This window comes from Panthera pardus, unplaced genomic scaffold (assembly GCF_024362965.1).
Source record: "Panthera pardus isolate Hobbes unplaced genomic scaffold, ASM2436296v1 HiC_scaffold_8, whole genome shotgun sequence".
NCBI classification, from domain to species: Eukaryota; Metazoa; Chordata; class Mammalia; order Carnivora; family Felidae; genus Panthera; species Panthera pardus.
Window position 1 is genome coordinate 96,336,169 of NW_026527013.1, and position 27,862 is coordinate 96,364,030.

Genomic DNA, 27,862 nt, shown 5'->3' on the forward strand with positions numbered 1-27,862 from the left:
GTGATATTTATAACATCATGACTGAGTAAGTCACAAAGTCGGGCCCTAAGCCCAAACGTGTGGCTATCCAGTCCGCTATACTGTGCACATTTCTGGCTTCCAGTGGCTAAAAAGTACTGAAGATATTCATATTTTCTACAGTGTGGCCCTCACAGAAGTAATTCAAGGTTGGAAAGATCTTGTAATTGCTTGGCCCAGACACTTCCTTAGGTCTGGAGTTTAGCCTCCCCAGAGATGTTTTAAGCTCCAGGGCCAAGTGCTGTTTGAATCTGCAACATCTTTCCTGAAGCCTCCCCAACAGGCAGTGGTCCTCCCGGACAGGCAGTGGTCCTCCCTACCAGCTTCTGGTGATGCAGCTCACAGCACTAGCGGTATTCATCTGAAGATACTGCTAACTCTTTGTGGGTTTTTTTTTTTTTTTAATCTATCAGTGTGTGTTTGAAGTTGGGGGTGGAGGGTGGCAGCGACTGGGAGTTGGGGAGCCCTGTGAGGATGCCAAGACATCTGTTCCCTTTATGTTTGTCATGATGTGATCAGAGTGCTAAATCAAAGTGAAACAACAACAAAAAATACCTTAAGATATTCCCTAAGAATTTTTATTTTGACGTTTTAATAGAAAAATTATCTTTCTGAAATTTTTGTAAGTATTTGGTAGTAGAGATTTCTGAGGAATATAAAAGTAAATTAATAAGAGAAAACTAAATTCTGCAGCATCTTTTTTTTTCATATTTACCACTTTGCACTTAAGCAACTTTTAAAAGATGACTTTTTTTCATTGCATGCTTCAGATTTGGAAAGGCTGCTTATGTTCATTTCACGTTCTTTGAAAATGTCCTCTAGAGTCTCACTTAGTGCTGATAGTCTGGGCTGGAATGTTGCTGTTTTAATAAGCTAATTTCATAATTTTTATTTTGACCAGGTATGTTTGTTGGTTGAGATGGTTAAATAGCAGAAATGGAAGGTGCAAAGTGTTAGCTGACAGTGAGGAAGAAAGGGATATGATATCTGTGGATTTTTTTAAAGTGTTCTTCAAGATTTGATTAGGAAGCCTATTTGGGGGATGCCTGGGTGGCTCAGTTGGTTAAGTGTCCCACTCAGCTCCTACTCCGCTCAGATCAGTTGGTTAAGCGTCCTACTCCACTCAGATCATGATCTCATGGTTCATGAGTTTGAGCCTCGCATCGGGCTCTGTGCCGATAATGTGGAGCCTGCTTGGGATTCTCCCTCTCCCTCTCTCTCTCTGCTCCTCCCCTTCACATGCACGCACATTCTCTCTCAAAAATAAAAATAGATACACATTAAAAAAAAAAGCCTATTTTGATGTTTGAATAGTGAAGCATAATGGTAATACTGTGTTGAAATTTTTACATTGTAATATCCAGATTTGTGAATATTCTCCAAATCCTGCTCCCTCTGTTACCTTTTATAACCTTCAGAGTTACTAGAGATCTATGTTATCTGTATAGAGGTTATGGATTTAAAATTTTTTAGATTACTTAAAATATTCTTTCTCATCTGTATGTTTTTGAGAGATATTTCTAAAATACCGTACTTTTTTTTCTTTTCCCTTCACCTCACAACCTTTGCTGAATAAATTGACACTACTAGCTTTCAAAGAATGGCAATGGAAAATAGCTCTTGAACACAGAGTAATATTTGATAATTAAATTTCTATTTCCCATATATTCTTAATTTTTAAAAGAATTTAAAGACATGTTATTTCAGTTCTTTGGGATGTCTTGCTGTGAATATTATCTAAATTGATCAAGATTTCATTGCTATGATTGATACGTGATACAAACATAGAACTGGAATTACAATATGGTGCTCCTCTGCCTTGGTATTCCTGGTTTTTTTCTAAATGAATCCTCCTCCCTTAATTGGGATTTCAACTGAGATGAAGTATTAAGCATTTAGTAATTGGTGAGTGGATTAAACTAGTGATGAGGTAGTTAGATCCAGGAATCTCTAACACTATTTTGTGAAAGGTGAAACTTGAATCCAGACTGGTGTTTTGTGGAAGGGTATGTGACTGATAAGTTGTAGAACTGGTGCTGGCTGGACCCAGGACTTCCAGTTCCTTCTCTAAGCCTGTTTCTAATATGCCTTGCTGGTGTGAAAAAGAATAGATGTCTGAGTGGAGGTTTCATGGGCTGTTAATTCAGAAACCCAGATTCTCTTCTTGGCCTGCCTTTTAGTTTTTGATTACTTACTCAATTATTTGCTTATTTGTTGGTTTCTTTGAATTTCTTTTGTTATAGTTATGATTCACCCATGTCTGTGTAATAAAGGTTCTCTATTTGAAATTTAGAGGAGATTTTTTTAAAGTAATGAGAGAATACTAGTTGTGAATGATTTTAGTAATAAGGTGTTAAAAGCATGAGAGAACCATTTGTTGCTATGAGAGTTGACACCACTTAGTTACATGGTATAGTGGAAAGTGGTTTTTGGAGTCCAGTTTTAAAATGAAATGACTCTTTTAATTTATTGCCAACATGGTCTTCAAGTGCAGAAATTAACCATCTGGGCTTAAATGTATTGAAAACAGTATTTTTTTATCTAGCCCACCTTGCCCTTTTTTCTTAAACTGTTTGTGTATGTATTTAGTACAATGAATCTCTGCATTTGTTTCTATTTTAAATTAAAAATTTAGGCAAGAGTCATCTTGTTATCTTGTGCTCAGTACATCATAGTCTTATGTTTGTATGTATGAACATTTTTGAAGATGATAAAATATGGATTCTTTTGGGAGACTTTTGGGCATGTGCAGTGGTTTAGCTGGATTTATGAATTATTTACACTTGGGTCAGTTTGGTGAGAAAAAGCTTGCTATAACTTCAATAATTTCAACTTTTTTGGGAAAAAATACGAATACATCTCTGTGTATCTTGTCCAAACACATTAAATTTCAGCAAATCGTCAAGACGAAATGTAGTAAAGAACCTACTTTTCCTAGAAAAAATAGGCAAATAACGTAGCTAGACAGTGGCTGGGTGGAAAATAGAAGGTAGTAGTAGTTCTAAGGTTCAATTTTCTGGTTTGTTAAACTGTGACAAGTATAATAAAAATTAATTGGTGGGCTATAACACAATTATTTGTATAGCCATAATTTTTCTTTGGGAAGAAATAAGAATTGTCTTCCTTTTATCTACCCCAAAGAATGTTGGTATATAATTAGATTAAATTTATTTGCATAATATAAATATAAATTTATGTAAAGTTGAGTTTATGAAAGTGAAAAAAATTGACTTGTAGAAGAGTACCTTTATTTAGGTGAATGATTGAGGAGTTGCAGCCCAGAACTTTTTTTGTGATTTTTTTTTTCTTTGCCCTCTGCTTTTGACTTTTTCTTGACCATGTGCATCAGTATCAAGTTTTTATTAAATGTGTGTGCTATAAGAGATTTGTTATGATGGGATAAAAATAAACCAAAGGGAAAAACAATCAAGACTGGTTCATTGTCAAGTGTGAATTATAAAAGTAAACATGAAATATATACATAAAAAATTACTCCAAATTATGGCATAAATATGCAATAATATTTTATATTAATCTCTGTAAGCCATGTGTAAATGTGGATGGTCATTCTAATTCTTCTATGAATAGGTTACTTATAGCCTATGTGGTATATTTAGAAAAGTGTCACTTCCTCCTACGTTTCTTCCATTTCATTCCCAGCCCCACCTTGTAAAGGTAACTAACTTCAGTGTTTTTAAAAATATATTTTATATATATAAAAAACTTGTATATAATTAAAAAAATTTCCCTTTCTCATATATGTATGTCATGAAGGGGAAATTAAAAAACAAAATTAATTCCTGTATAGTTAACATACAGTGTTGGATTAGTTTCAGGTGTACAACAGAGTAATTCAACAATTCAGCACATTACTCAGTGCTCATAAAATCTTGATGTACTCTTAATCCCCATTACCTGTTTCACACATCTTCTCACCTACCTCCCCTCTTACAGGGAGCTAGAGAATATGATGCTAAGTGAAATAAGTCAGTCAGAGAAAAAATTTATGTGGAATTTAAGAAACAAAACAAATGAACAAAGGATAAAAAACAAACCAAATAACAGACTCTTAACTATAGCAAACAAACAGGTGGTTACTAGGAAAAATTTTTTTTAATTAAAATTTAAATATGTGTTGTCAACTTATCATTTTCATAGTTTATACACACATAGTGCTCCTTTGTGTGTATAAACACTAGTTTATTCAACCAGTCTCCTATTTGGACATTTAGATGGATTCCAATATTTTGTGATTACAAATAATCCTTCACAATAAATAATCTTGTGCATAAGTATTTTCACATTGTTTGAGGATAAATTCAGGATAAATTCCTAGAAGCGGGATTGCTGGGTCAAAGGGAACATGCACATGTAGTTTTGTTAAACAATGCCAAATTCTCCTCCATAGGGTTATATCATTTTTCATTCCCACTAGCAGTGTATGAGGGTGGGTGCTTTTTCATAGTCTTGCCAACAGAGTATACAGAGTATCAAAGATAAACAAAGCCAAATACTAATTAAAGTGTATGGAAAGATTTTAATCAATAATACACTGTTGAGAAATGGAAAAGAATCCAGTGTGAACCAAGTTCACCTTTCATTTTGTACAGAGGTTACTGGGCATTTTAGAGGGGAAAGGTATGAGTTGGAGCTTAGAGTCAGGAAATGAAAAATTACAAAAAACGGGTGGTAGGGGTTAATCCTTGTGAAGCCCATCTGGGTTTGCTGACTGGCACTTATGGAAGTGAGGCTCCTACTCTCTCCCTCACAGGCTGGGAGACAGGAGGCCTATCTTCAGGTGTTAGCTGAAAGAAACAGTAAATTCTTTTGGCAGGCTTGAGTTTTCTCAGTAGGCATGTTAATGGGGACTAGGGTCATCCTAGTATGCAGCCTTGAGCTTTTACAAACTATGTTAGTGTTTTGTTCGATTTTTTGCAGGCCAAGAATGAGGCCTAGTCAAGAAGAGGGCTCAGAGAATCTTAGCTAGAGTTTGGTCAAGAAGAGATTCTTTGTTAATGGTCAACTTTAAAATTTTCACCAATCTGATGAGTGAGAATTTATATCTTATTGTAGTTTTAATGTACATGTGTCCTGTTATGAGTGAAGTGGGACATGTTTTTTGTATGTTTAATGGCATTTTTGTATCTCTTTTTGTGAAGTTTGCTTGTAACTTCTTTCCATTCTTTTATAGGATGCTTGGTCTTTTCCCCCCAAAACTTTTAGGAGTTTTTTGTTTGTTTGTTTTTAAGTTTATTCATTTATTTTGAGAGAGAGCAAGAGAGTGAGTGGGAGAGGCGCAGAGAGAGAGGAAGAGAGAGAATCCCAAGTAGGCTCCACTGACAGTATGGAGTTCAAGATGGGGCTTGATCCCATGAACCGTGAGATCATGACCTGAGCCGAAATCAAGAGTCAGATGCTTACCTGACTGAGCCCTCCAGACGCCCCAGAGAGTTCTTTATAAATGCATGATATTAACTCTTTGTTGCGATATATGCTGTGAATATTTTTCAAGTTTGTTAAATTTGTCTTTTGACCTTGTTTATAGTGTTTTGTTTTGCCATGTAAATTCTTTTTAAAAATTTTTATGTAGTAAAATGTATCAACTTTTACATTTTATTACCTCTAATTTTGAGTCATAGTTAGAAAGCCTTTCCTTACATCAAGCTGAGGAAAGAATTAACTCAAATTTTCTTCTAGTGCTAGTATAGTTTTATTTTTTCCATTTAGATCTCTTATCCTTTTGGAGTTTATTCTTATGTATGGTGTGAGGAGTGGGTCTAACTTTGTCTTTTTCCAACTGACTATCCAGTTATCCTAACACTATTTATGAAAAAAACTATCTTCACCTATATTTATCAAATACTCTATTTTCATATGAGGCTGGACCTATTTCTGGCCTTTTTTAATTTCTATCTCAGTAAATTCATAAATTAGGGAGAATTGGTATCTTGATGATGTTGACACATCCTAGTCAAGAATAAGAGATGTCTCTCTGTTCAAGTCTATTTTATGTCTTTCAGTTTTCTTTATAGAATTTTGGATCATTATTTGTTAAGTTCCAAAAAATTTCATCTTTTTTATCTTTTGTTATTATAAGTGGAAGTTTCTCATTCTGTGTATCTTCCAAATGGTTATTATATATATATATATATATATATATATATATATATATACATTAATATATATACAAATGCACTAATTTTATAAGCTGCTACCTTGCTGAATTATTTTATTGTTTTAGTTACTTTTATCACTGATTCTCTAAGAATTATATTCTAGATATATTATTATATCATCTGCAGATAGATATAGTTTGGTTTCTTCTTTTCCTGTTTGCTTCTTACTCTATTTTATAGTGTAATTGTATTGGTTAATGCCTCCAGAACATTGTTAAATAGTGGTGGAGATAGTGGGCTTCTTTGTCTTGTTCCTAACCACAGTGGGTATGCCTTAGTTTTCTTATCTTAAGGAAATATGCATCCATTTTTATTTTTTATGAGTTATTATTACAGACGGCTGTTGAATTTTGTCAAAAGGTTTATTCCAGCATCTTTTAGAATAATCATTTGATTTTTTTTTGTTACACTGTTAATATGATGAATTACATTAATAGATTTTGTAAGATTGAACCATCCTGCCATTCTTGGCTTAAACGCAACTTGGGCTATGACTCCAGAGCTTAACAACTCTTTTATTTTACTACTTCCTAGTTGAATTTCAGAGATTTGACATGCTTACATAAAAATGGACTGAGTCATACAAGTTAGTATTTTTATTAATTGCTTGATGAATGTTTTAATAAACAAGGAGCTTAGAGGAGGGAAATATCATTATGGAGAGAAAAAACTTCTTGAAAGAGAGAGGACCACTACCGACCTGTGCTATCCTAAGCATCAGTCACACCATAACTATACTTGCTATGTACTTATTTCTACCAGCTATTTACTTTGGAGAGCTTAATATACCAGTCTTACTAGCCTTCCAGTGTTTTATCAGCATGATAAATGCTGTGGGTTAATTTATTTTTTTTTAATTCTTTTTTTAATTTATTTTTAATTTAAGATAAATCTCGTGGGTTAATTACCAAGAGAAGAAATGTTAGGAAATCTCAAATGATGAAGCAGATGTTCCATTTTGACAGAAAGCCTACAAAATAGGATGGAGGCATGACTCTACCTGTAGGAAAAAAAGGGCAGAAGGACAAACTGGTAGTTTATACAAAGGATAGAGGGGGGTAAATCCACACATTTTCATTAGGGAGATCTGAGACCACATATTATATCATAGCCACATTATATAAAACATTATTTTTAAATATTAATAGGTATGGAATATCTATAATATCCATGTAATTTCTAGAATTTAGAAATTGTCAAAGGTATTTAGTTTGAACAAATGACATGATTGATTGATTGATTTCCTTTTGGCAAGTTGTGATAATTTTCAAGTTAACTTTTCTCATTTTCTTCAGCATGTTACCCCAGACAGCTATATTCCATGCCTTGCAGACCTGTGCAAAGCACTATGGGAAGTTATGCTCAGCTATTACAGGACTATGGAATGGCATGAAAAGCATGACAATGAGGATACTACTTCTGCTGCTGGTATGAAATCATTTTAATCTATAATTTTTTTTTTAAGTTTATTTATTTATTTTGAGAAACAGAGAGAGAAAGAAAGCCTGAGCAGGGGAGGGCAGAGAGAGAGGGAGAGAGAGAATCCCAAGCAGGCTCTGCACTGTCAGTGTGGAGCCTGACGAAGGACACGATTCATGAACTGTGAGATCGTGACCTGAGCTGATATCAAGAGCTGGATGTTAACTGACTGAGCCACCCAGGCACCCTGGAAATCATTTTTTTTTTTTAACATTAATTTTTGAGAGACAGACAGAGCACAAGTTGGGGAGGGGCAGAGAGAGAGGGAGACACAATCCGAAGCAGGCTCCAGGCTGTGAGCTGTCAGCACAGAGCTTGATGTGGGGCTCAAACCCACGAACCGTGAGATCATGACCTGAGTGAAAGTCAGATGCTTAACTGACTAAGCCACCCAGGTGCCCCAAGTCATTCATTTTCTTTACAATCTCCATTATCTTTGGGGATTAACTGGGCCAAAGGACTTCTTAAGTGACAGATACTACCAGTTTTCAGGAATATGTCATGATGGCTTTAGGACTAAATTATTAACAAAAGGTCTTTGAAAAAATTAATTCCAAACTAGTTAAGGCATTGGTCTGTCCAAATTTACTATAAAATCAATGCTAATGTTTACTATTAAATCTTTTTGCTAGTTGTCAAGTTGTACTAATAAAGCTAGATTCTAAGGATTAATAATTACATTTTTCTTCCTGTGAAAACACAGTAGGACTTAAAATTTCATAAAAAGCAAGGTTTTAAAATATTAATCTTTGAATAAAAACCACAACTTTAAATGACTATGGTATAGTCAGCTACATAAGGAACAAATCTTTGAGAAATTATATTAACTAGACATTATATTTAAATTACTTCATTTATATAACTATATGTCTTAAGTGATTATCCTTGTACAATAGCTTAGATTAAGTATTTGAGATACTTTTTAAAAGTACTAAATGCTTTTATCAGCATTTTGTTTAATATGATCAAAATAAATTATATTGCACAAGTTTTTGTTTTGCACACAATTTAATGTAGCTAATCAATCAAATTAGTTTAGTAGCTTCTAATTTCTTTTTTTTTTTAATTTTTTTTTTTTTTTAACGTTTATTTATTTTTCAGACAGAGAGAGACACAGCATGAACGGGGGAGGGGCAGAGAGAGAGGGAAACACAGAATCGGAAGCAGGCTCCAGGCTCTGAGCCATCAGCCCAGAGCCCGACGCGGGGCTCGAACCCGCGGACTGCGAGATCGTGACCTGAGCCGAAGTCGGACGCTTAACCGACTGAGCCACCCAGGCGCCCCAAGTAGCTTCTAATTTCTGAGATGCTTGGTTTCTGTGGTTGGGTGGGTGGAAGCTCACTCAAATCTTACTGTAGGATTCTGGTAGTATAGAAGACATAAGTTTAATATTTGTCTTGACTCATAAGAAGCTTATAAATATATATAGAATATATAGATAGCAAAAAATAATGGGGGTGCCCCGGTGGCTCAGTTGAGCATCCAACTCTTGATAGTGGCTTAAGTCATGATCTCATGGTCATGAGACTGAGCCCCATGTCGGGCTCTGTGCTAAGCATGGAGCCTTCTCGGTATTCTCTCTCTCTCTCTCTCTCTCTCTCTCTCTCTCTGCCCCTGTCCTGCTCATTCTCTCTCTCTTTCTCTCTCAAAATAAATAAATATACTTGAAAAAAATAACAGAGGAAAATTCTACAGAAGGAATCCTTTTAGAAATATTGCTGGGAGGATGGCAAAGGTAGGGAAAGATGAGAAAGCAGAAGAAAGGAGTGGACACTGAGCTAGGTTTCTAGGCCAGACTGTTTTTACCTAACTCCTATACTCTCATCCCTGTACTACCTCTGTGAGCATGGGCTTTGCAGTCAGAGATACATGGCTTCCGATTTTGACTGCCATTTTCCAAAGATAAGAATGTGAAGAAGTTTATCTTCTCCATGCCTCAGCTTTCCTCTTAGAATGATAGATTAAAAAAAACAGAACAAATAAAAAGTCCCATATAGGGTAGTAACACATCTACTTGTAGATTTGGTGTAAAGTTTAGAGAAAATATGAAGTGCTTACACTGGTTGTTGTTAATATCAAATGAAATGGGTCAAGAGATAATAATAAGACTATTATTAATGAAATATACATATGCCTTTTTCTTTAACATTTATTTATTTTTGAGACAGAGAGAGACACAGCATGAACAGGGGAGGGTCAGAGAGAGAGAGGGAGACACAGAATCCGAAGCAGGCTCCAGGCTCTGAGCTGTCAGTACAGAGCCCGATGCGGGGCTCGAACTTGCGGACCACAAGATCGTGACCTGAGCCAAAGTCAGACGCTTAACCGACTGAGCCACCCAGGCGTCCCTGCCTTTTTCTTTTTAAACCTCAGGTTACTTAGGGAATTGTTCGGCTTAATGGGATTCCAGATCTTCACAAGTTTATCCTGTTTTGGCAACCTTTCTTTTTTTTCTAGTTGCAGAAACTGTTAAGACATTTCAGCACCTGTTTTCCCTTTTCTAATACATTAAGGAGAAACCAAAGACAAAGTTTGGAACAAAATTAATACAACTTTAGATATAAAATAAGAGTTTAGGGGACAATATATATTCATCATAGTGAGGTTTGCTTTTTTGCTTCAGGCTCATAGTTTGCATGTATTATTGTATATATGTATGTATTTTTATTGGGTTATAGAGTCAAACTTAAAACACCAATTGAGCCTTTCATACTTAATCCTCTCTGCTACAATTCCTTGACCTGATTTTGTGTATTTTATGAATATTCAGGACTCTGATGAGCCTAACAGCTGACAATATCTAGAACTCCAAAAAGTCATTTTTTCACTTGAAATTAATCCTTTCATATTCACATTAAGAAATACAATTGTAGGAGTCCGAAATTTGAAAATTTTTCTTCACAGAACTTCATAAAGCTGAAACAGTCTCGAGGTCACCTGCTGTAATGATACTCTTGGTATCTTAACACTTTACTATCATAAAATAAAACTCTAAAGGTATAGTCTGGGTGCACTGCCCTGAGCTGCTGGTTTCTTGGTAGCCACACTGAACAGATAATAAATAGCTTCAGCTGTAGGAGTGGTCAAAGGTACACAAGGCATGAACCTGGGGTGTGGCCTATGCAAGGGCCTTTTGCTGGTTACCAGTGGACACCCTGCTAGCCTAAGATGAAATAACATCCTTAGTTGTTCCACATAGTTTAGTCATAAAAAGGCATAATCTTTTTAATATAAATGTACATAATTGCATTTTCCGGTTTCTTTTAGGGGGGAAATTTGTTTTGAAGCACATCATTGCTCTTACCTGTTGAACTGGACATTGTTAGATTATTTGGAATGGATAGGACTATCCTGGATTATGAAAAATATAAAACATATGCATCATTACCTTACTGCATGTGCAGTTCTGCAATCTGTACTTTTGGTAACATGCTTATTAACTGATACTTAGGTTATTGGTTCCTGTAATGCCCTGGCAGTCATCGAGAACCTTGTCTCTGCAATCACACTACCTAAGTTAGAATTCCAGCTGCAATCACATAGGTACTGAGTGGTCTTAAGTGTAGAATACTTAACATTTCACAGTCTGAATTTGTGTATCTTATAAAATGGGTTTAATCCTAATACCTATTTTTGACATTGTTTTGATTGTATAAATATTTGTATATTTTACATAGGCTTACAATACATGAGAGTTAAAATGTTTTTTTCGGAAAACAAAAATGGGAATCAAATCTGAAAATGTGTATCCTCTTTTATTTTCAGAAGGGAGTAATATGGGTACTGAAGAAACTAATTTTGATCGTGGCTACATAAAAAAGAAATTGGAACATGGACTTACACGAATATGGCAGGTTTGGGTTTTTTTAATTATTTTCTTTACAAAAGCAACTGAAACTTTCATGTCAAAGTTTTAGAAATTCGGTGTTTGAACTTTTCTGTACTTATTTGTATTCCTTATAGATTTAGTTATATGTTAGTTTTTCTTTGGACTATATCTGTCATTTAATTTAACTTCTGTAATTTAGTTCACAGTTTTATTTGTCTGTAAATCTTCTAATTTGAAAATCTCTATTGGGAATATATATATATTCCTTGGTTACATTTTTGCTTTTAGTGTCCTAGCAAATGCACGCTTACCTTAAGAAATTGCTTTCTTATTGAGATACTCTATTTATTTTTATTTCATTTATTTATGTTTTCTTTCTGCTAATTTTAGATAAAGGAAAACTAAATAGGTGATAGTTGGGTTAACATCTAGTATAGAATGAAAAAGTTTTTTCTAAGTCAGTGATTTTGTGCCTTGAGGGCATCTTACATGTTTATTGACTGAATGTTATCTTCTTAAACTTTTCTTTTACAGTTTAGTGGCATAGTTGTTATCAGATAATTAAATTTGTTAATTTCTTTAAATTTATTACTTCCTAGACAAAAGTGTAATTTCTTTGAAGATAACTCTTTTTTGTTCTTTTTGGGCTGCTCTTTTGAATTCTATTCTATTCTTATAGAATAGTAATTCTTATAGAATAGTAATTCTATTCTTAATTTTTTGAGGAACTTCAGTACTATTTTCCACAGTGGTTACACCAATTTACATTCCTATCAGTAGTGCTAAATCAAGAGTTCCTTTTTTTTCACATCCTCAGCAACACTTGTTATTTCATCTCTTTTTTGATTTTAGCCATTTTGACAGGTATAGGGTGATATCTCATGGTTCTGATTTGCATTTCTCTGATGATTAGTGACATTGAGATCTTTTCATGTGTCTGTTGGCCATCTGTATGCCTTCTTTGGAAAAATGTCTACTCAGGTCCTTTGCCCATTTTTAATTGGATTATTTGAGGATTTTTTTTGCAGTTGAGTTGTATAATTTCTTTATATATTCTCAGATATATCATTTGCATATATCGTCTCCCATTCAGTAGGTTGTCTTTCCATTTTGTTGATGGTTTCTTTCGCCATGAAAAAGCATTTTATTTTTGTGTAGTTCCAATACTTTATTTTTGCTTTTGTTTCCCTTGCCTGAGGTAAAAAATCTGTAAAGATGTTGCTAAGGCTCATGTCCAAGAGATTACTGCTTATGTTTTCTTTTAGGAGTTTTATGGTTTCAGGTGTCACATTTAGGTCTTTAATCCATTTTGAAATTGTTTTTGTGCTTAGGGAAGAAAGTGGTCCAGTTTCATTCTTTTGCATGTAGCTTTCCAGTTTTCCCAGCATCATTTATTGAAGAAACTGTCTTTTCTCCCATGGTGTATTCTTGCCTTCTTTATCATAGATTAATTGACCATACAAGTGTGGGCTTATTTCTGGGCTATTATACTCCATTGGTCTATATATCTATTTTTGTGCCAGTAATATACTGTTTTGATTGTTTCAGTTTTGTAATATATCTTGAAGTCTGGCATTGTGATACCTCCAGCTTTGTTGTTCTTTCTCAAGATTGCTTTGGCTATTTGGGGTCTTTTTTTGTGGTTCCATACAAATTTTGGATTGTTTGTTCTAGCTCTATGAAAAGTGCTGTTGGTATTTTGATAGGGATTGCATTAAATCTGTAGGTTGCTTTGGCTGGTATGGACATTTTAACAATATTCTTTGAGTCTATGAGCATGGAATATCCTTCCATTTGTTTGTGTTGTCTTCAATTTCTTTCATCGTCTCATAGTTTTCAGAGTAAAGGTCTTTCACCTTTTTTGGTTGTTTATTCCTAGGTATTTTATTCTTTTTGGCGCAGCAGTAAGTGGAATTATTTTCTTAATTTCTCTTTCTGCTACTTTGTTATTAGTTTATAGAAATGCTACCGATTTCTAGGTATTAATTTTGTATTTTGAAATTTTGTTGAACTTATTTTTTACTTCTAGTAGTTTTTTGGTCAAGTCTTTAAGGTTTTCTATGTATAATACCCTATAATCTGCCAGTGACAGTTTAAGTTCTTCCTTACAAATATGGATGCCTCCTTTCTTCTTCTTGTCTAATTGCTTTGGCTAGGACATCCAGTGTTGAATAAAAGTAGCAAGAGTGGGCATCTTTTTCTTATTCCTAATCTTGGAGGAAAAGCTCTCAGTTTTTTACCATTGAGTATGATGTTAGCTGTGGGTTTTTCATATATGGGCCTTTATTCTATATTAAACTACTTAAAAGAAAAGTTTATTTATTTTGAGAGAGAGAGTGTGGTGAGGGGCAGAGAGAGAGAGGGAGAGAAAGAATCCTAAGCAGGCTCCATGATATCAGTGCGTGGAGCCCAATGTGTGGCTTGATCCCATGTACCCTGAGATCATGACCTGAACTGAAATCAAGAGTTGCATGCTTAATCAACTGAGCCCCCCCAGGCATCCCTAAACTGCTTTTTTTTTTTAAATGTTTGTTTTTATTTTTGAGAGAAAAAGAGCAGGAGTGGGGCAGGGACAGAGAGAGAGGGAGGCACAGAATCAGAAGCAGGCTCCAGGCTCTGAGCTGTCAGCACAGAGCTCGACGTGGGGCTTGAACTCAAAAACTACGGTATCATGACCTAGGCCGTGGTAAGATACTTAATTGACTGAGCCACCCAGCTGCTCCCTTTAACTGCTTTTTAATTTATTATTAATTATGGGTTTGGGCTGATGTTTTTCTGAATTTTATATATACTGGAAAGGGAAATCTCATACCCACTGAGTATAAGTGTAGGGTCAGATAGGAGTTATTTCTGATTTAATTTCCTGATATAGTCTCCTAATAACACTGATTGTACTTGAAATTGTAGAATCCATGGCAGAATTTCTGGTAATTCAGTGTACTTTGAAATACTGACCTGGCATTTCATATAGCTAGTTTCCATTCAGTCTGGCAATCTGATATCATTCCTGATATAGTAGAATCTGTTAAATATGAGGTTTAGTAAATTTAAGCATTTAGCTAGTTTAATGAAAGTGATCATTCTTTTGAGTATAGATTATTGTGTTGTACGTTTCAAGCTTTAGAATATCTTCATCTCCACCACTCCCAAGTCTCATTTGCCCCCCTACCACAGTTCTCAACTAGTTCTAAACAGTATTTTGCATACATTAGGAACGCATTTGAGTGTTTGTCAGTTGAAAGTACAAGGCTCAATTCAATTTGAAAAAGCAAAACCTATGAAAAACAAATGTTTTTTGATAACATATTCAGCAGGCAAACCTGACCCAATTTGAATTCATTCAGCAACAGAACCAGACCAGTATTGTCATTAAACTTTTTGTAGTGTTTATCTCATTAAAGTGAACATTTATATGTTGTAGGAATATTAATGCATTTTATTTTGGGATACTGCCTTACACCCCACTGGGGCTGTTATATGATATATGCTATATATGTGCCATAATACATTTCTAACATCTGAAATCCTGAATTCCAATGCATAAGTGAGTGTGTGACAATTTGTATACTTTCGTCATAAATATAGGGATAATTAAATTCTAAGAAGATATTTAACCTTTCTGACATAAAAATTAAATTCAAAATCAGAATGACTGTGATTTTTGATACGAAAATTTTTAGAATATTTTCCATGCATTTTTACTCAACTAGAAAGTCTGTAATAAAAAAGTTTGTATCAATTGTACCATTTGGCAGAAACTGTCAATTTGAGAACACAGCGGTGAACCCATGATACTTGACCTTATGGAGCTTACAAACCTAACTATATGAAAGTCTTGATCTTCCAAGATTTTTATTTTATCTTTAAATATTTGATATGTAAGAAATTATTCATATTATTCATGTGCTTATTATTTCTTTTTACTATAGAGAATTAGGGTTGCAATATTTCTACTTTTTGTGAATTTGAGATTTTCTTTACATCCTATTAGCCACCCACTTAAAAATGTTTTGCTTGGGCATTTGGAAAAATAACCATGTATTTCTTCTTTGTGGTGGGAGTTAAGTTCTATGTGTATATTAAAGCAAGCTTATTATTAATTGTATTATTCTAATCTATATTTTATTTATTTTTTGTTTCCTTGGCCTGTGTCATTCTGAGGGAGGGGTTTTAATCTTTCAGAAGAATTGTAATTTTGTCAGGTTTTTGTTTTATTTCTAACAATAGCTTTTGCTTTTTATACTTGGATGCTAGGTTGATTGATGCTGCAATGCTAATAACCACTTTACCTACCTTCTTTGTATGTAATTCCCTTCATTAATTAAAAAAATATGTAGTTCTTTTGTCCTGAGGCATTTTGCTATGAATTCTAGCTTGTTTTATTATTATCATTGCTGTGTTTATTTTGTTCATATTTTCCTTTGTGTCTTTATTTTAAATGCTTTTGGATCATGTTTGTGTCTTCTATAAATATAAAAGAAATGTCTTTTTTTTGAGAGACTTTATCTTTTAATTAGGCAGTTGAATCTGTTTATATTTTTATTAATGTTTTAATTCATACTTCTTTAATTATTAGAGAAGGTGAACATTTAAAAACTCCATAACTTAACTGATTTGTGAATTATTTGTTTTTTGTTCATAAGTTCTAAATGATTTATATGATAATGACTAATCTTTTGTATATCATATGTCTGTTCACTTATTTTCAATATGCAGATGATCTACATTTTTATGAAGTCAAACTATTGACCTTTGTCCTTTGTAATTTATGCTACATTTATTCTTAAACTATTTTTTCCTATGTAAAGCTCAGGTCAACATTCATCTGGTAATTATAGATATTTATCTATACATTATCTATACATTACAATGTTTACATTAATTGCTATATCCCAAGTACGTAGAGTACTGCCTAGAACACTTAATAGGTACTCAGAAAATATTTTTGCTTTATTGGATTAATTTTTAATTTTTTGAAAACATACAAAAACACTTATTCAGTCCTTTTATATATCTTTTGATATGTGATGTAGAGAGGAGAGAGTTGTTCTTCCCTCCAAATCTAGTTGGTTTTCCTTTCACTATTTTCTGGATGATCTTTTTTCTTGTGTCTTTATTTGTGATGCCTCCTTATAGCAAGGTCCAGTGAAAAGAGACTTTGGAGGCAGAGAGACCTGGGTTCAAGTCTTAGCTTTGTCATTCATGGTGCATGTGAATTTAGAGAATTACTTGACCTATTTTCAGTTTTTTATCTCTTAGGATAATAAATGCCTGCTCAACAAAACGATTTTAGGATTAATGATAATATATGAAGTTCTTAGCATAATGCTGACAAAAAGTAAATAATGGGCAAACAGTAGTTTTTATTGCGGTTTCTTAAGCTCATGTATATATATTAGCACTATTTCTGAGGTGTCATATTTTATTGATTCTTTGGGTATTGGTAGTATTCTTTTTTAAAAAATAGTTTTTTATGTATTTAATGCAGATAGTACAAGTCCTCCAACATCACTTACATCTTTAAAAAAATTTTTTTAAGCATTTATTTATTATTGAGAGAGAGAATGAACATGAGAGGGACAGAGAGAGGGGAAGACACAGTATCTGAAGCAGGCTCCAGGCTCTGAGCTGTCAGCACAGAACCTGATGCAGGGCTTGAACTTATGAGCAGTGAGATCATGACCTGAGCTGAAGTCGGATGCTTAACCGACTGAGCCACCCAGTCACCCCATTCACTTATACCTTTTAAGCTGTCTTTTCAAAGCTTTATTTTAAAAAAAGAGGTTATTGCCTGCTTCTTATTTCTGGTGAATTTTAGAGTGATTGTTCAAAGGAAAAGTTTTTTGTGATTTGGTTAGAATTTCATTGAACCACTGCATTAATTTGGAAAAGTTGACTTGCACTATTTAGTCACTCATTCAGTCCCTTGACTCTCATTTTATTGAAATTTCTTTTGTATCCTATTAGTGTTCTTAGTTCTTTCTTATAGGTCTGATATTGCCTTTTAAAATTTTTCCTAAGTATATTACACTTTTAACATTTATTTTAAATAGAATCTCTTCGGGGCGCCTGGGTAGCTCAGTCAGTTAAGCGGCCGACTTCATCTCAGGTCATGATCTCGCGGTCCGTGAGTTTAAGCCCCGCATCGGGCTCTGTGCTGACAGCTCAGAGCCTGGAGCTTGTTTCAGATTCTGTGTCTCCCTCTCTCTGACCCTCCCCCGTTCATGCTCTGTCTCTCTCTGTCTCAAAAATAAATAATGTTAAAAAAAATTAAAAATAAATAAATAAATGGAATCTCTTCATTTTAAGGTGCTACAGCAGAAATACATGAAAACTTAATTTTTATGTATTATACATAATCACTTGAAATAGTTATCTTATTAATTCTAATTATTTTTTAATTGGTTATTTTGGGGTTTCTAGCCTACCAAGCTACACATAAGTGGTGATTTTTATCTTCATAGCCAACACTTGGGTATAATTCTTATCTTACATGTGTGTGTATGTATTAATAGTGATGATTGTGGCCATTACTATTTTTATACTGATGTTTGTGGAATTGTCTCTATGATACCACTGTAAGGATATTGGTTATTGTCCTAAATATATATTCTTAATAATATATTCCTGTCTCATTTTAATTTGTAACTGTAGAATAAATGGTTCTGGGAACTTATTTTCTATATTTTGGATTTACCTGAAATATTTTTTTGTTTTGTTTTACAGGATGTTCAACTAAAAGTAAAAACCTACTTGCTTGGAACGGATTTGTCTATATTTAAATATGATGATTTCATCTTTGTTTTGGATATAATCAGCAGGTACTGTTTGAGATCTTGTTTTAATTCTTTAGTTTGTTTCATTCAACCATGGTAATCAAAGAAATCATGAATCAGTGAGTTATCAGGTATAACTTCTTCATGGAAATGAAGACAATTGAACATTCATCATCTAATTTCTGCTGGGTTTCTGTCCTTCAGATGTCTGTAAACCATAATGAATTTGTGATGTTTAGAATTTCTTCAAACATCCATTTTTTTGGTTTGTTATCTTTGAAGAAAGATGACCTAGACTACTTTTGTTCTATAAGGATGTTACTGAAATTAATATGAATTTTTTTATCCAACTAGGTTGATGCAAGTTGGAGAAGAATTTTGTGGTAGCAAATCTGAAGTTTTGCAAGAGTCCATCAGAAAACAAAGCGTCAATTATTTTAAGAACTACCATAGGTAGGAACTCTAATAAAATGTGAATAGACTTATGTACATAATGAGAATACTTTGTCTCATGTTTAAACCTTATAGCATTAATTGGTTTAAAACAATTACTTTTGAATTTGGAAGAATTTGTTCTTTGAAGTCTTTTTAAGATGGTTAAGGACTTTTTTCCCTCAAAAATCCCATAAAATACCCTCATTACTTATTTATTATAAATTTAATAGATTGTTTTGAGGGGCTCAAAATGTTGAACTAAATATTGAACCAGTTTCTCTTTGGGTGAAAGATTATTATTATGTCAGAGTTCACCAAAACAATTTGGCCACTATTCTATACCTCCATATGTGGTGTGAGCTGGTAAGAAAGTTAGATCGGTGGAGGCAGCGCTCATTGAGGGGTTACTTAAATGCATCTGCCTTTTAGGAGTAAGAAGGCTTCTAAAGAACAGGACATGATATTTAGGATCAAGCCACAAAGTCAAGATTATGTATTACATTCCAAAACAGTCATCACTGACTTTAGAAAGGGTGATTAGGAATGGTTTTGGGAATGGAGGAAGGTAGGAAAGAATGTTTAATTAGCAATGTGATTGGATAATTAAAGCAGCACTAAATCGAGAGAGCTATTTGTTAGCCCTTTACTGATACAAGGTGAGCCCTGTACTATATGTACTGTATCCCTTATATACAATTTATCATTTGAATTGTATCTTAATTTTATTGTACATTTTTACTTTTTAAAATTTTGACTTTTTAAAAAATTTTGTTTTTACATTTATTCGTTTTTGAGAGACAGAGAGACAGAGCACAAGCGGGGGAGGGGCAAGGGGAGAGGGAGACACAGAATCCGAAGCAGGCTCCAGGCTCTGAGCTGTCAGCACAGAGCCCAATGCGGGGCTCGAACCCACAAACCGCGAGATCATGACCTGAGCTGAAGTCGGATGCTCAACCGACTGAGCCACCCAGGTGCCCCAAGGTTTGATTTTTTTGGTTGTTATTTGATGCCAGCGTTGGTGAGGATTTTAAATTCTGCTTTTTCTCCTTGTTCAGGGTCAATACATGGTTACAGTCATTGATGTCATATCAGAAGAGAGATTATTGGACATCAAACTATTAACTAATTTATTATTAAATATATTTAAGTACAAGTGTTCTGTGTTAATTGTGAACTATTAAATATGTTTTGAAAGGGATTTAGATTGATCCAGTACAAAAGTAGAGCCTTTGAATTTTATAATTGAATTGAAGAGAATGTTTAGAAAATTAAAAAAAAATTTTTTTAATTGATCATATCTCAGGAAAGCAGTGGAAAGGGGACAGCATGAAACACTAACACTGCCTTTGTTTATTTATAATTTTTTTTTCCTGTTAAAACTTAAGCCATGTTGAAACAGACGGCCTGACTTGTATGCATTGCTGTACAAAAGGAGCAGTTTTTATTTTACTTTATGGAGCCTGACATGGGGCTTGAACTCAGAACCCTGAGATCAAGACCTGAGCTAAGATCAAGACTTGGATGTTTAACCAACTGAACCACCCAGGTGCTCCAAAATAATTAGTTTTTATTTTATTTTTATTTTTTTAAATTTTTTTTTTAACGTTTATTTATTTTTGAGACAGAGATAGAGCATGAACAGGGTGGGTCAGAGAGAGAGGGAGACATAGAATCTGAAACAGGCTCCAGGCTCTGAGCTGTCAGCACAGAGCCTGACACAGGGCTCGAACCCACGAACTGCGAGATCATGACCTGAGCTGAAGTCGGACGCTTAGCCGACTGAGCCACCCAGGCGCCCCTAAAATAATTAGTTTTTAAATCAGAGGTGGGAAAGGATAATAAGGAACTATGAAGGAACCAGAAGCCTCACTTACCTGTCAGAATGAAAGCATGCCACATATGCATTTTCAAAGATTACTTTTATTCAGTAAGACAGCTGGGAGACATTTTGGTGTTTCTAGTGACTGCAAGATTTGTGCAATGCAAAAACACTTATTTAATTATCTCTCTTCTGCTTTTTACTTCACTTGTTGTCAAAAGGTGTCTGTCATCTATGGCAGCCAGGCACGGGCATTTCTAGACTATGACCATGATGGAGTTTCCTCACCAAAGTTCACCTTGATGAAATTAGAGATTGTAGAAATGAATTGTTAAATGTTTCCACAACACTCAAAGTTTTAATGGACTTCTCTTAGAAGTGTTTATGAAATTTGTTTCCCATTGAAGAGGCTGTACTGTATTTAAAAAAAAAATTTTTTTTAATGTTTTATTTATTTATTTATTTATTTATTTTTTTTTTTTTTTTAACGTTTAGTTTTGAGACAGAGAGAGACAGAGCATGAACGGGGGAGGGTCAGAGAGAGAGAGAGGGAGAGGGAGACACAGAATCTGAAACAGGCTCCAAGCTCTGAGCTGTCAGCACAGAGCCCGACACGGGGCTTGAACTCACGAACCGTGAGATTATGCCCTGAGCCGAAGTCGGACGCTTAACCGACTGAGCCACCCAGACGCCCCTAACATTTTATTTATTTTTGAGAGAGACAGACAAGAGTGTGAGCGGGGGAGGGGCAGAGAGAGAGGGAGACACAGAATCTGAAGCAGGCTGCAGGCTCTGAGCTGTCAGCATAGAGCCAGATGCGGGGCTGGAACCCATGAACCGTGAGATTGTGACCTGGGTCAAGTCGGATGCTTAACCGACAGAGCCACCCAGGAGCCCCTATACTGTATTTTTAGAAAGAGAGCTGGACTGGGAGATAGACTTGGGTTCTTATCCCACTTTTGCTGCTTGCCAGCTCCCTGACATTGGACAAATCATTTAACTTCTCTGGGATATTGGTTCTATCAACTGCAAAATGAGGTGGCTAGTCGAAAAGGTCTCCATAAGTGTTGCCAGCAGATCTTGTCCTTTTTTTCTTGCTGCATTGTATGTTAGGCTGTTGGAATACGTTAAAAAGTAAACATTTAACTTTCTTTTAAAGATTTTTCTCTACTCCCAGTTTCTAAAGAAGTCTAGCTTATATACTGGCTATAGTCATTATCTCTTCAACAGCTGCCATTTAGAAAATTACAATAAAAATCATTTGGTAAAATTAGTGCCAACCATTAATGTGTTCTGAAGTGTATCTTTTTCTTTATAAAGCAAGATAAACTTTACAGGTGGTTTAAAAATGATGCCAATGTATGATAATACTGAATTGACAGAAGTCATTGCGTTAGCTAGTGATGAATCTAAATCTATTAAATGCCAATTTAATGTCTTAGTCACCAAATCAAATTATACTACATAAATATTGAAAAGCAGTATGAAGCATGGTGAAATACAGATCAAGTGGGTTTTAATTTTGTTAATAAAAATGTTAAAATATGCTCACAATTTGTTTCATGGTTTTCTACTACCAAATAGAGCTTTTGAGAATGAAGAAATTCTTGGACCAAATTATTCAGACTTAGAGTCTACTTAGACTATTGGTTTGAAAATGTAGGCATAATAAAAAGATGAAAATAGAAGCATTTTACTCTTTGGGTGGAACATCTTCTATTTATAAAGTGTGCTCATGTTGGCTTGTGATAGTTGTATAAAAGACTGTATGCAATTATCTTTTTCTAGGGCAAAATTATATGAGACTATGAGGGAGCACAGTCTATATCAATATGAATTCTTACCTTACAAAAATATAGGTTTTATTCCCCCAAATTCCTTTATGTTCATGTACCAAGTTTGTATACATCCAAAGCAATCCTTCTGCCAGATGCTGCAGAATTCCCAAAGCACAAATTCTCGGATTTAAATAGTAATGACAAAAAAATTATGTAGAATATGTAATTGTCAAAACATTCTATTTAAAACAAGTGCATTTTAATTTTTAATTACTCTAATAATCAAATCTTATAAAATATTTTCAAGGATCCTAAAGGTCCAGCAACTGGTGTTAAAAGAGGGGAGTGGTCACCTATCCTTTTAGGGAGAAAAACTCTCCCATTGCCTGAGTAAGAAAGTTTTATTTATTTTTTATTTTTGACAGAGAGAGAGAGAGAGCATACGTGCATGCATGTAGGGCAGAAGGAGACAGAGAATAGTAAGCAGGCTTCACACCCAGCCTGGAGCCCAATGTGGGGCTTGATCTCAGAACCATGAGATCATGACCTGAGGTGAAATCAACAGTCAGATGCCTAACTGACTGAGCCATCCAGGCTCCCCAAGAAAGATTTACTTTTAAAGTATCTTTAAGATGTGTGTTTCTAGGACCAAGTTTATTATCCATATACAGTACTTCTCTTTGTTTTCTACCTGGACCAAGTGATTTAACTGGAGGATCCATGGTACCTTTGCTTGTACCTTGGTGGAGGTGGCTCGGAGGATGTACAAAGTTGGGTTTGTTAGCCAGAGTGCCTGCATGTAGCTTTTCCAGTATGGTGATCTCAGAATGGTTGGGCTTCTTATATGGCAGCTGGCTTCCAACAACACTAATTTTCCAAAAGACACAGGTAGACGCTTCATGGCCTTTTCTGATGTATGTTTAGAAGCCATGTAGTCCTGGATGGCTCAGTTGGTTAAGCGTTTGACTCTTGATACTGGCTCAGGCCATGATCTAGTGGCTGTGAAGTTGAGTCCTGTGTTGGGCTCTGTGCGAAGCATGGAGCCTGCTTAAGATTCTCTCCCTCTGCCCCTCCCTCCCTGCCCTCAAAACAAACAAACAAACAAACAAACAAACAAACAAACAAAAAAAGTCGTGCAGTCCTTTTACCACATTCCTTGGAATACAAGCCTGTCATGAGGTTGGCCCAGATTCAAGAGGAGAGAAATTTGATGGGATACTGGTAAAGTCATGTCGCAGGAGAGAATGTGTGTGGGATAGGAGATATTGTTGCAACTCTCTTCACTGTATTTCTGGGGAGAATAGGAAAAATATTTTTCAGAAAACAGACGTTCTTGAATTTGATTATAATGGTACCAATAAATTATTTTTAGCATTTAAAATAATCTACTGTAAATTAGATTACATAAAAATAAAAACATTTGCATCTCTATGCAGTAGGGCTTAAATTTTTGAGTTAAATTGGGAACAGAATCTTCATGGTGTATATCTGATGTCAGATTAACTCCCTCTGCAACAGAACACAGTAATAGTGGGTGGACCACTATTAAACTCCACTTATACTATTGTTAAGAGGAGGAGTATAAACTCCTCCTTTATACTACTGTTTTTTTTTTTTTTAATTTTTTAATATATGAAATTTACTGTCAAATTGGTTTCCATACAACACCCAGTGCTCATCCCAAAAGGTGCCCTCCTCAATACCCATCACCCACCCTGCCCTCCCTCCCACCCTGCCCTCCCTCCCACCCCCCATCAACCCTCAGTTTGTTTTCAGTTTTTAACAGTCTCTAATGCTTTGGCTCTCTCCCACTCTAACCTCTTTTTTTTTTTTTTTTTCCTTCCCCTCCCCCATGGGTTTCTGTTATGTTTCTCAGGATCCACATAAGAGTGAAACCATATGGTATCTGTCTTTTCTCTGTATGGCTTATTTCACTTAGCATCACACTCTCCAGTTCCATCCATGTTGCTACAAAAGGCCATATTTCATTTTTTCTCATTGCCACGTAGTATTCCATTGTGTATATAAACCACAATTTCTTTATCCATTCATCAGTTGATGGACATTTAGGCTCTTTCCATAATTTGGCTATTGTTGAGAGTGCCGCTATAAACATTGGGGTACAGGTGCCCCTATGCATCAGTACTCCTGTATCCCTTGGATAAATTCCTAGCAGTGCTATTGCTGGGTCATAGGGTAGGTCTATTTTTAATTTTCTGAGGAACCTCCACACTGCTTTCCAGAGCGGCTGCACCAATTTGCATTCCCACCAACAGTGCAAGAGGGTTCCTGTTTCTCCACATCCTCTCCAGCATCTATAGTCTCCTGATTTCTTCATTTTGGCCACTCTGACTGGCGTGAGGTGGTATCTGAGTGTGGTTTTGATTTGTATTTCCCTGATAAGGAGCGACGTTGAACATCTTTTCATGTGCCTGTTGGCCATCCGGATGTCTTCTTTAGAGAAGTGTCTATTCATGTTTTCTGCCCATTTCTTCACTGGGTTATTTGTTTTTCGGGTGTGGAGTTTGATGAGCTCTTTATAGATTTTGGATACTAGCCCTTTGTCCGATGTGTCATTTGCAAATATCTTTTCCCATTCCGTTGGTTGCCTTTTAGTTTTGTTGGTTGTTTCCTTTGCTGTGCAGAAGCTTTTTATCTTCATAAGGTCCCAGTAATTCACTTTTGCTTTTAATTCCCTTGCCTTTGGGGATGTGCCGAGTAAGAGATTGCTACGGCTGAGGTCAGAGAGGTCTTTTCCTGCTTTCTCCTCTAGGGTTTTGATGGTTTCCTGTCTCACATTCAGGTCCTTTATCCATTTTGAGTTTATTTTTGTGAATGATGTGAGAAAGTGGTCTAGTTTCAACCTTCTGCATGTTGCTGTCCAGTTCTCCCAGCACCATTTGTTAAAGAGACTGTCTTTTTTCCATTGGATGTTCTTTCCTGCTTTGTCAAAGATGAGTTGGCCATACGTTTGTGGGTCTAGTTCTGGGGTTTCTATTCTATTCCATTGGTCTATGTGTCTGTTTTTATGCCAATACCATGCTGTCTTGATGATGACAGCTTTGTAGTAGAGGCTAAAGTCTGGGATTGTGATGCCTCCTGCTTTGGTCTTCTTCTTCAAAATTACTTTGGCTATTTGGGGCCTTTTGTGGTTCCATATGAATTTTAGGATTGCTTGTTCTAGTTTCGAGAAGAATGCTGGTGCAATTTTGATTGGGATTGCATTGAATGTGTAGATAGCTTTGGGTAGTATTGACATTTTGACAATATTTATTCTTCCAATCCATGAGCAGGGAATGTCTTTCCATTTCTTTATATCTTCTTCAATTACCTGCATAAGCTTTCTATAGTTTTCAGCATACAGATCTTTTACATCTTTGGTTAGATTTATTCCTAGGTATTTTATGCTTCTTGGTGCAATTGTGAATGGGATCAGTTTCTTCATTTGTCTTTCTGTTGCTTCATTGTTAGTGTATAAGAATGCAACTGATTTCTGCACATTGATTTTGTATCCTGCAACTTTGCTGAATTCATGTATCAGTTCTAGCAGACTTTTGGTGGAGTCTATCGGATTTTCCATGTATAATATCATGTCATCTGCAAAAAGCGAAAGCTTGACTTCATCTTTGCCAATTTTGATGCCTTTGATTTCCTTTTGTTGTCTGATTGCTGATGCTAGAACTTCCAGCACTATATTAAACAGCAGCGGTGACAGTGGGCATCCCTGTCGTGTTCCTGATCTCAGGGAAAAAGCTCTCAGTTTTTCCCCGTTGAGGATGATGTTAGCTGTGGGCTTTTCATAAATGGCCTTTATGATCTTTAAGTATGTTCCTTCTATCCCGACTTTCTCAAGGGTTTTTATTAAGAAAGGGTGCTGGATTTTGTCAAAGGCCTTTTCTGCATCGATTGACAGGATCATATGGTTCTTCTCTTTTTTTTTGTTAATGTGATGTATCACGTTGATCGATTTGCGAATGTTGAACCAGCCCTGCATCCCAGGAATGAATCCCACTTGATCATGGTGAATAATTCTTTTTATATGCTGTTGAATTCGATTTGCTAGTATCTTATTAAGAATTTTTGCATCCATATTCATCAGGGATATTGGCCTGTAGTTCTCTTTTTTTACTGGGTCTCTGTCTGGTTTAAGAATCAAAGTAATACTGGCTTCATAGAATGAGTCTGGAAGTTTTCCTTCCCTTTCTATTTCTTGGAATAGCTTGAGAAGGATAGGTATTATCTCTGCTTTAAATGTCTGGTAGAACTCCCCTGGGAAGCCATCTGGCCCTGGACTCTTATTTGTTGGGAGATTTTTGATAACCGATTCAATTTCTTCGCTGGTTATGGGTCTGTTCAAGCTTTCTATTTCCTCCTGATTGAGTTTTGGAAGAGTGTGGGTGTTTAGAAATTTGTCCATTTCTTCCAGGTTGTCCAATTTGCTGGCATATAATTTTTCATAGTATTCCCTGATAATTGTTTGTATCTCTGAGGGATTGGTTGTAATCATTCCATTTTCATTCATGATTTTATCTATTTGGGTCATCTCCCTTTTCTTTTTGAGAAGCCTGGCTAGAGGTTTGTCAATTTTGTTTATTTTTTCAAAAAACCAACTCTTGGTTTTGTTGATCTGCTCTACAGTTTTTTTAGATTCTATATTGTTTATTTCTGCTCTGATCTTTATTATTTCTCTTCTTCTGCTGGGTTTAGGCTGCCTTTGCTGTTCTGCTTCTATTTCCTTTAGGTGTGCTGTTAGATTTTGTATTTGGGATTTTTCTTGTTTCTTGAGATAGGCCTGGATTGCAATGTATTTTCCTCTCAGGACTGCCTTCGCTGCATCCCAAAGCGTTTGGATTGTTGTATTTTCATTTTCGTTTGTTTCCATATATGTTTTAATTTCTTCTCTAATTGCCTGGTTGACCCACTCATTCGTTAGTAGGGTGTTCTTTAACCTCCATGCTTTTGGAGGTTTTCCAGACTTTTTCCTGTGGTTGATTTCAAGCTTCATAGCATTGTGGTCTGAAAGTATGCATGGTATAATTTCAATTCTTGTAAACTTATGAAGGGCTGTTTTGTGACCCAGTATATGATCTATCTTGGAGAATGTTCCATGTGCACTCGAGAAGAAAGTATATTCTGTTGCTTTGGGGTGCAGAGTTCTAAATATATCTGTCAAGTCCATCTGATCCAGTGTATCATTCAGGGCCCTTGTTTCTTTATTGACTGTGTGTCTAGATGATCTATCCATTTCTGTAAGTGGGGTGTTAAAGTCCCCTGCAATGACCACATTCTTATCGATAAGGTTGCTTATGTTTATGAGTAATTGTTTTATATATCTGGGGGCTCGGGTATTTGGCGCATAGACATTTATAATAGTTAGCTCTTCCTGGTGGATAGACCCTGTGATTATTATATAATGCCCGTCTTCATCTCTTGTTACAGCCTTTAATTTAAAGTCTAGTTTGTCTGATATAAGTATGGCTACTCCAGCTTTCTTTTGGCTTCCAGGAGCATGATAAATAGTTCTCCATCCCCTCACTCTCAATCTAAAGGTG

At 35.3% G+C, this 27,862-nt stretch overlaps 1 protein-coding gene across 3 annotated transcripts in view; it reads left to right on the forward strand.

The window, feature by feature from the left end:
- VPS50 (VPS50 subunit of EARP/GARPII complex) overlaps nt 1–27,862 on the forward strand; it is a 139,374-nt gene that overhangs the window by 55,644 nt on the left and 55,868 nt on the right. For all 3 annotated transcript variants that reach the window (XM_019443319.2, XM_019443318.2, XM_019443320.2), the window contains 4 exons: nt 7,490–7,622; nt 11,439–11,527; nt 18,229–18,323; nt 18,633–18,731. In XM_019443319.2, coding sequence (XP_019298864.1) covers nt 7,490–7,622; nt 11,439–11,527; nt 18,229–18,323; nt 18,633–18,731 — 416 coding nt within the window. The remainder of the gene's footprint in view (nt 1–7,489; nt 7,623–11,438; nt 11,528–18,228; nt 18,324–18,632; nt 18,732–27,862) is intronic.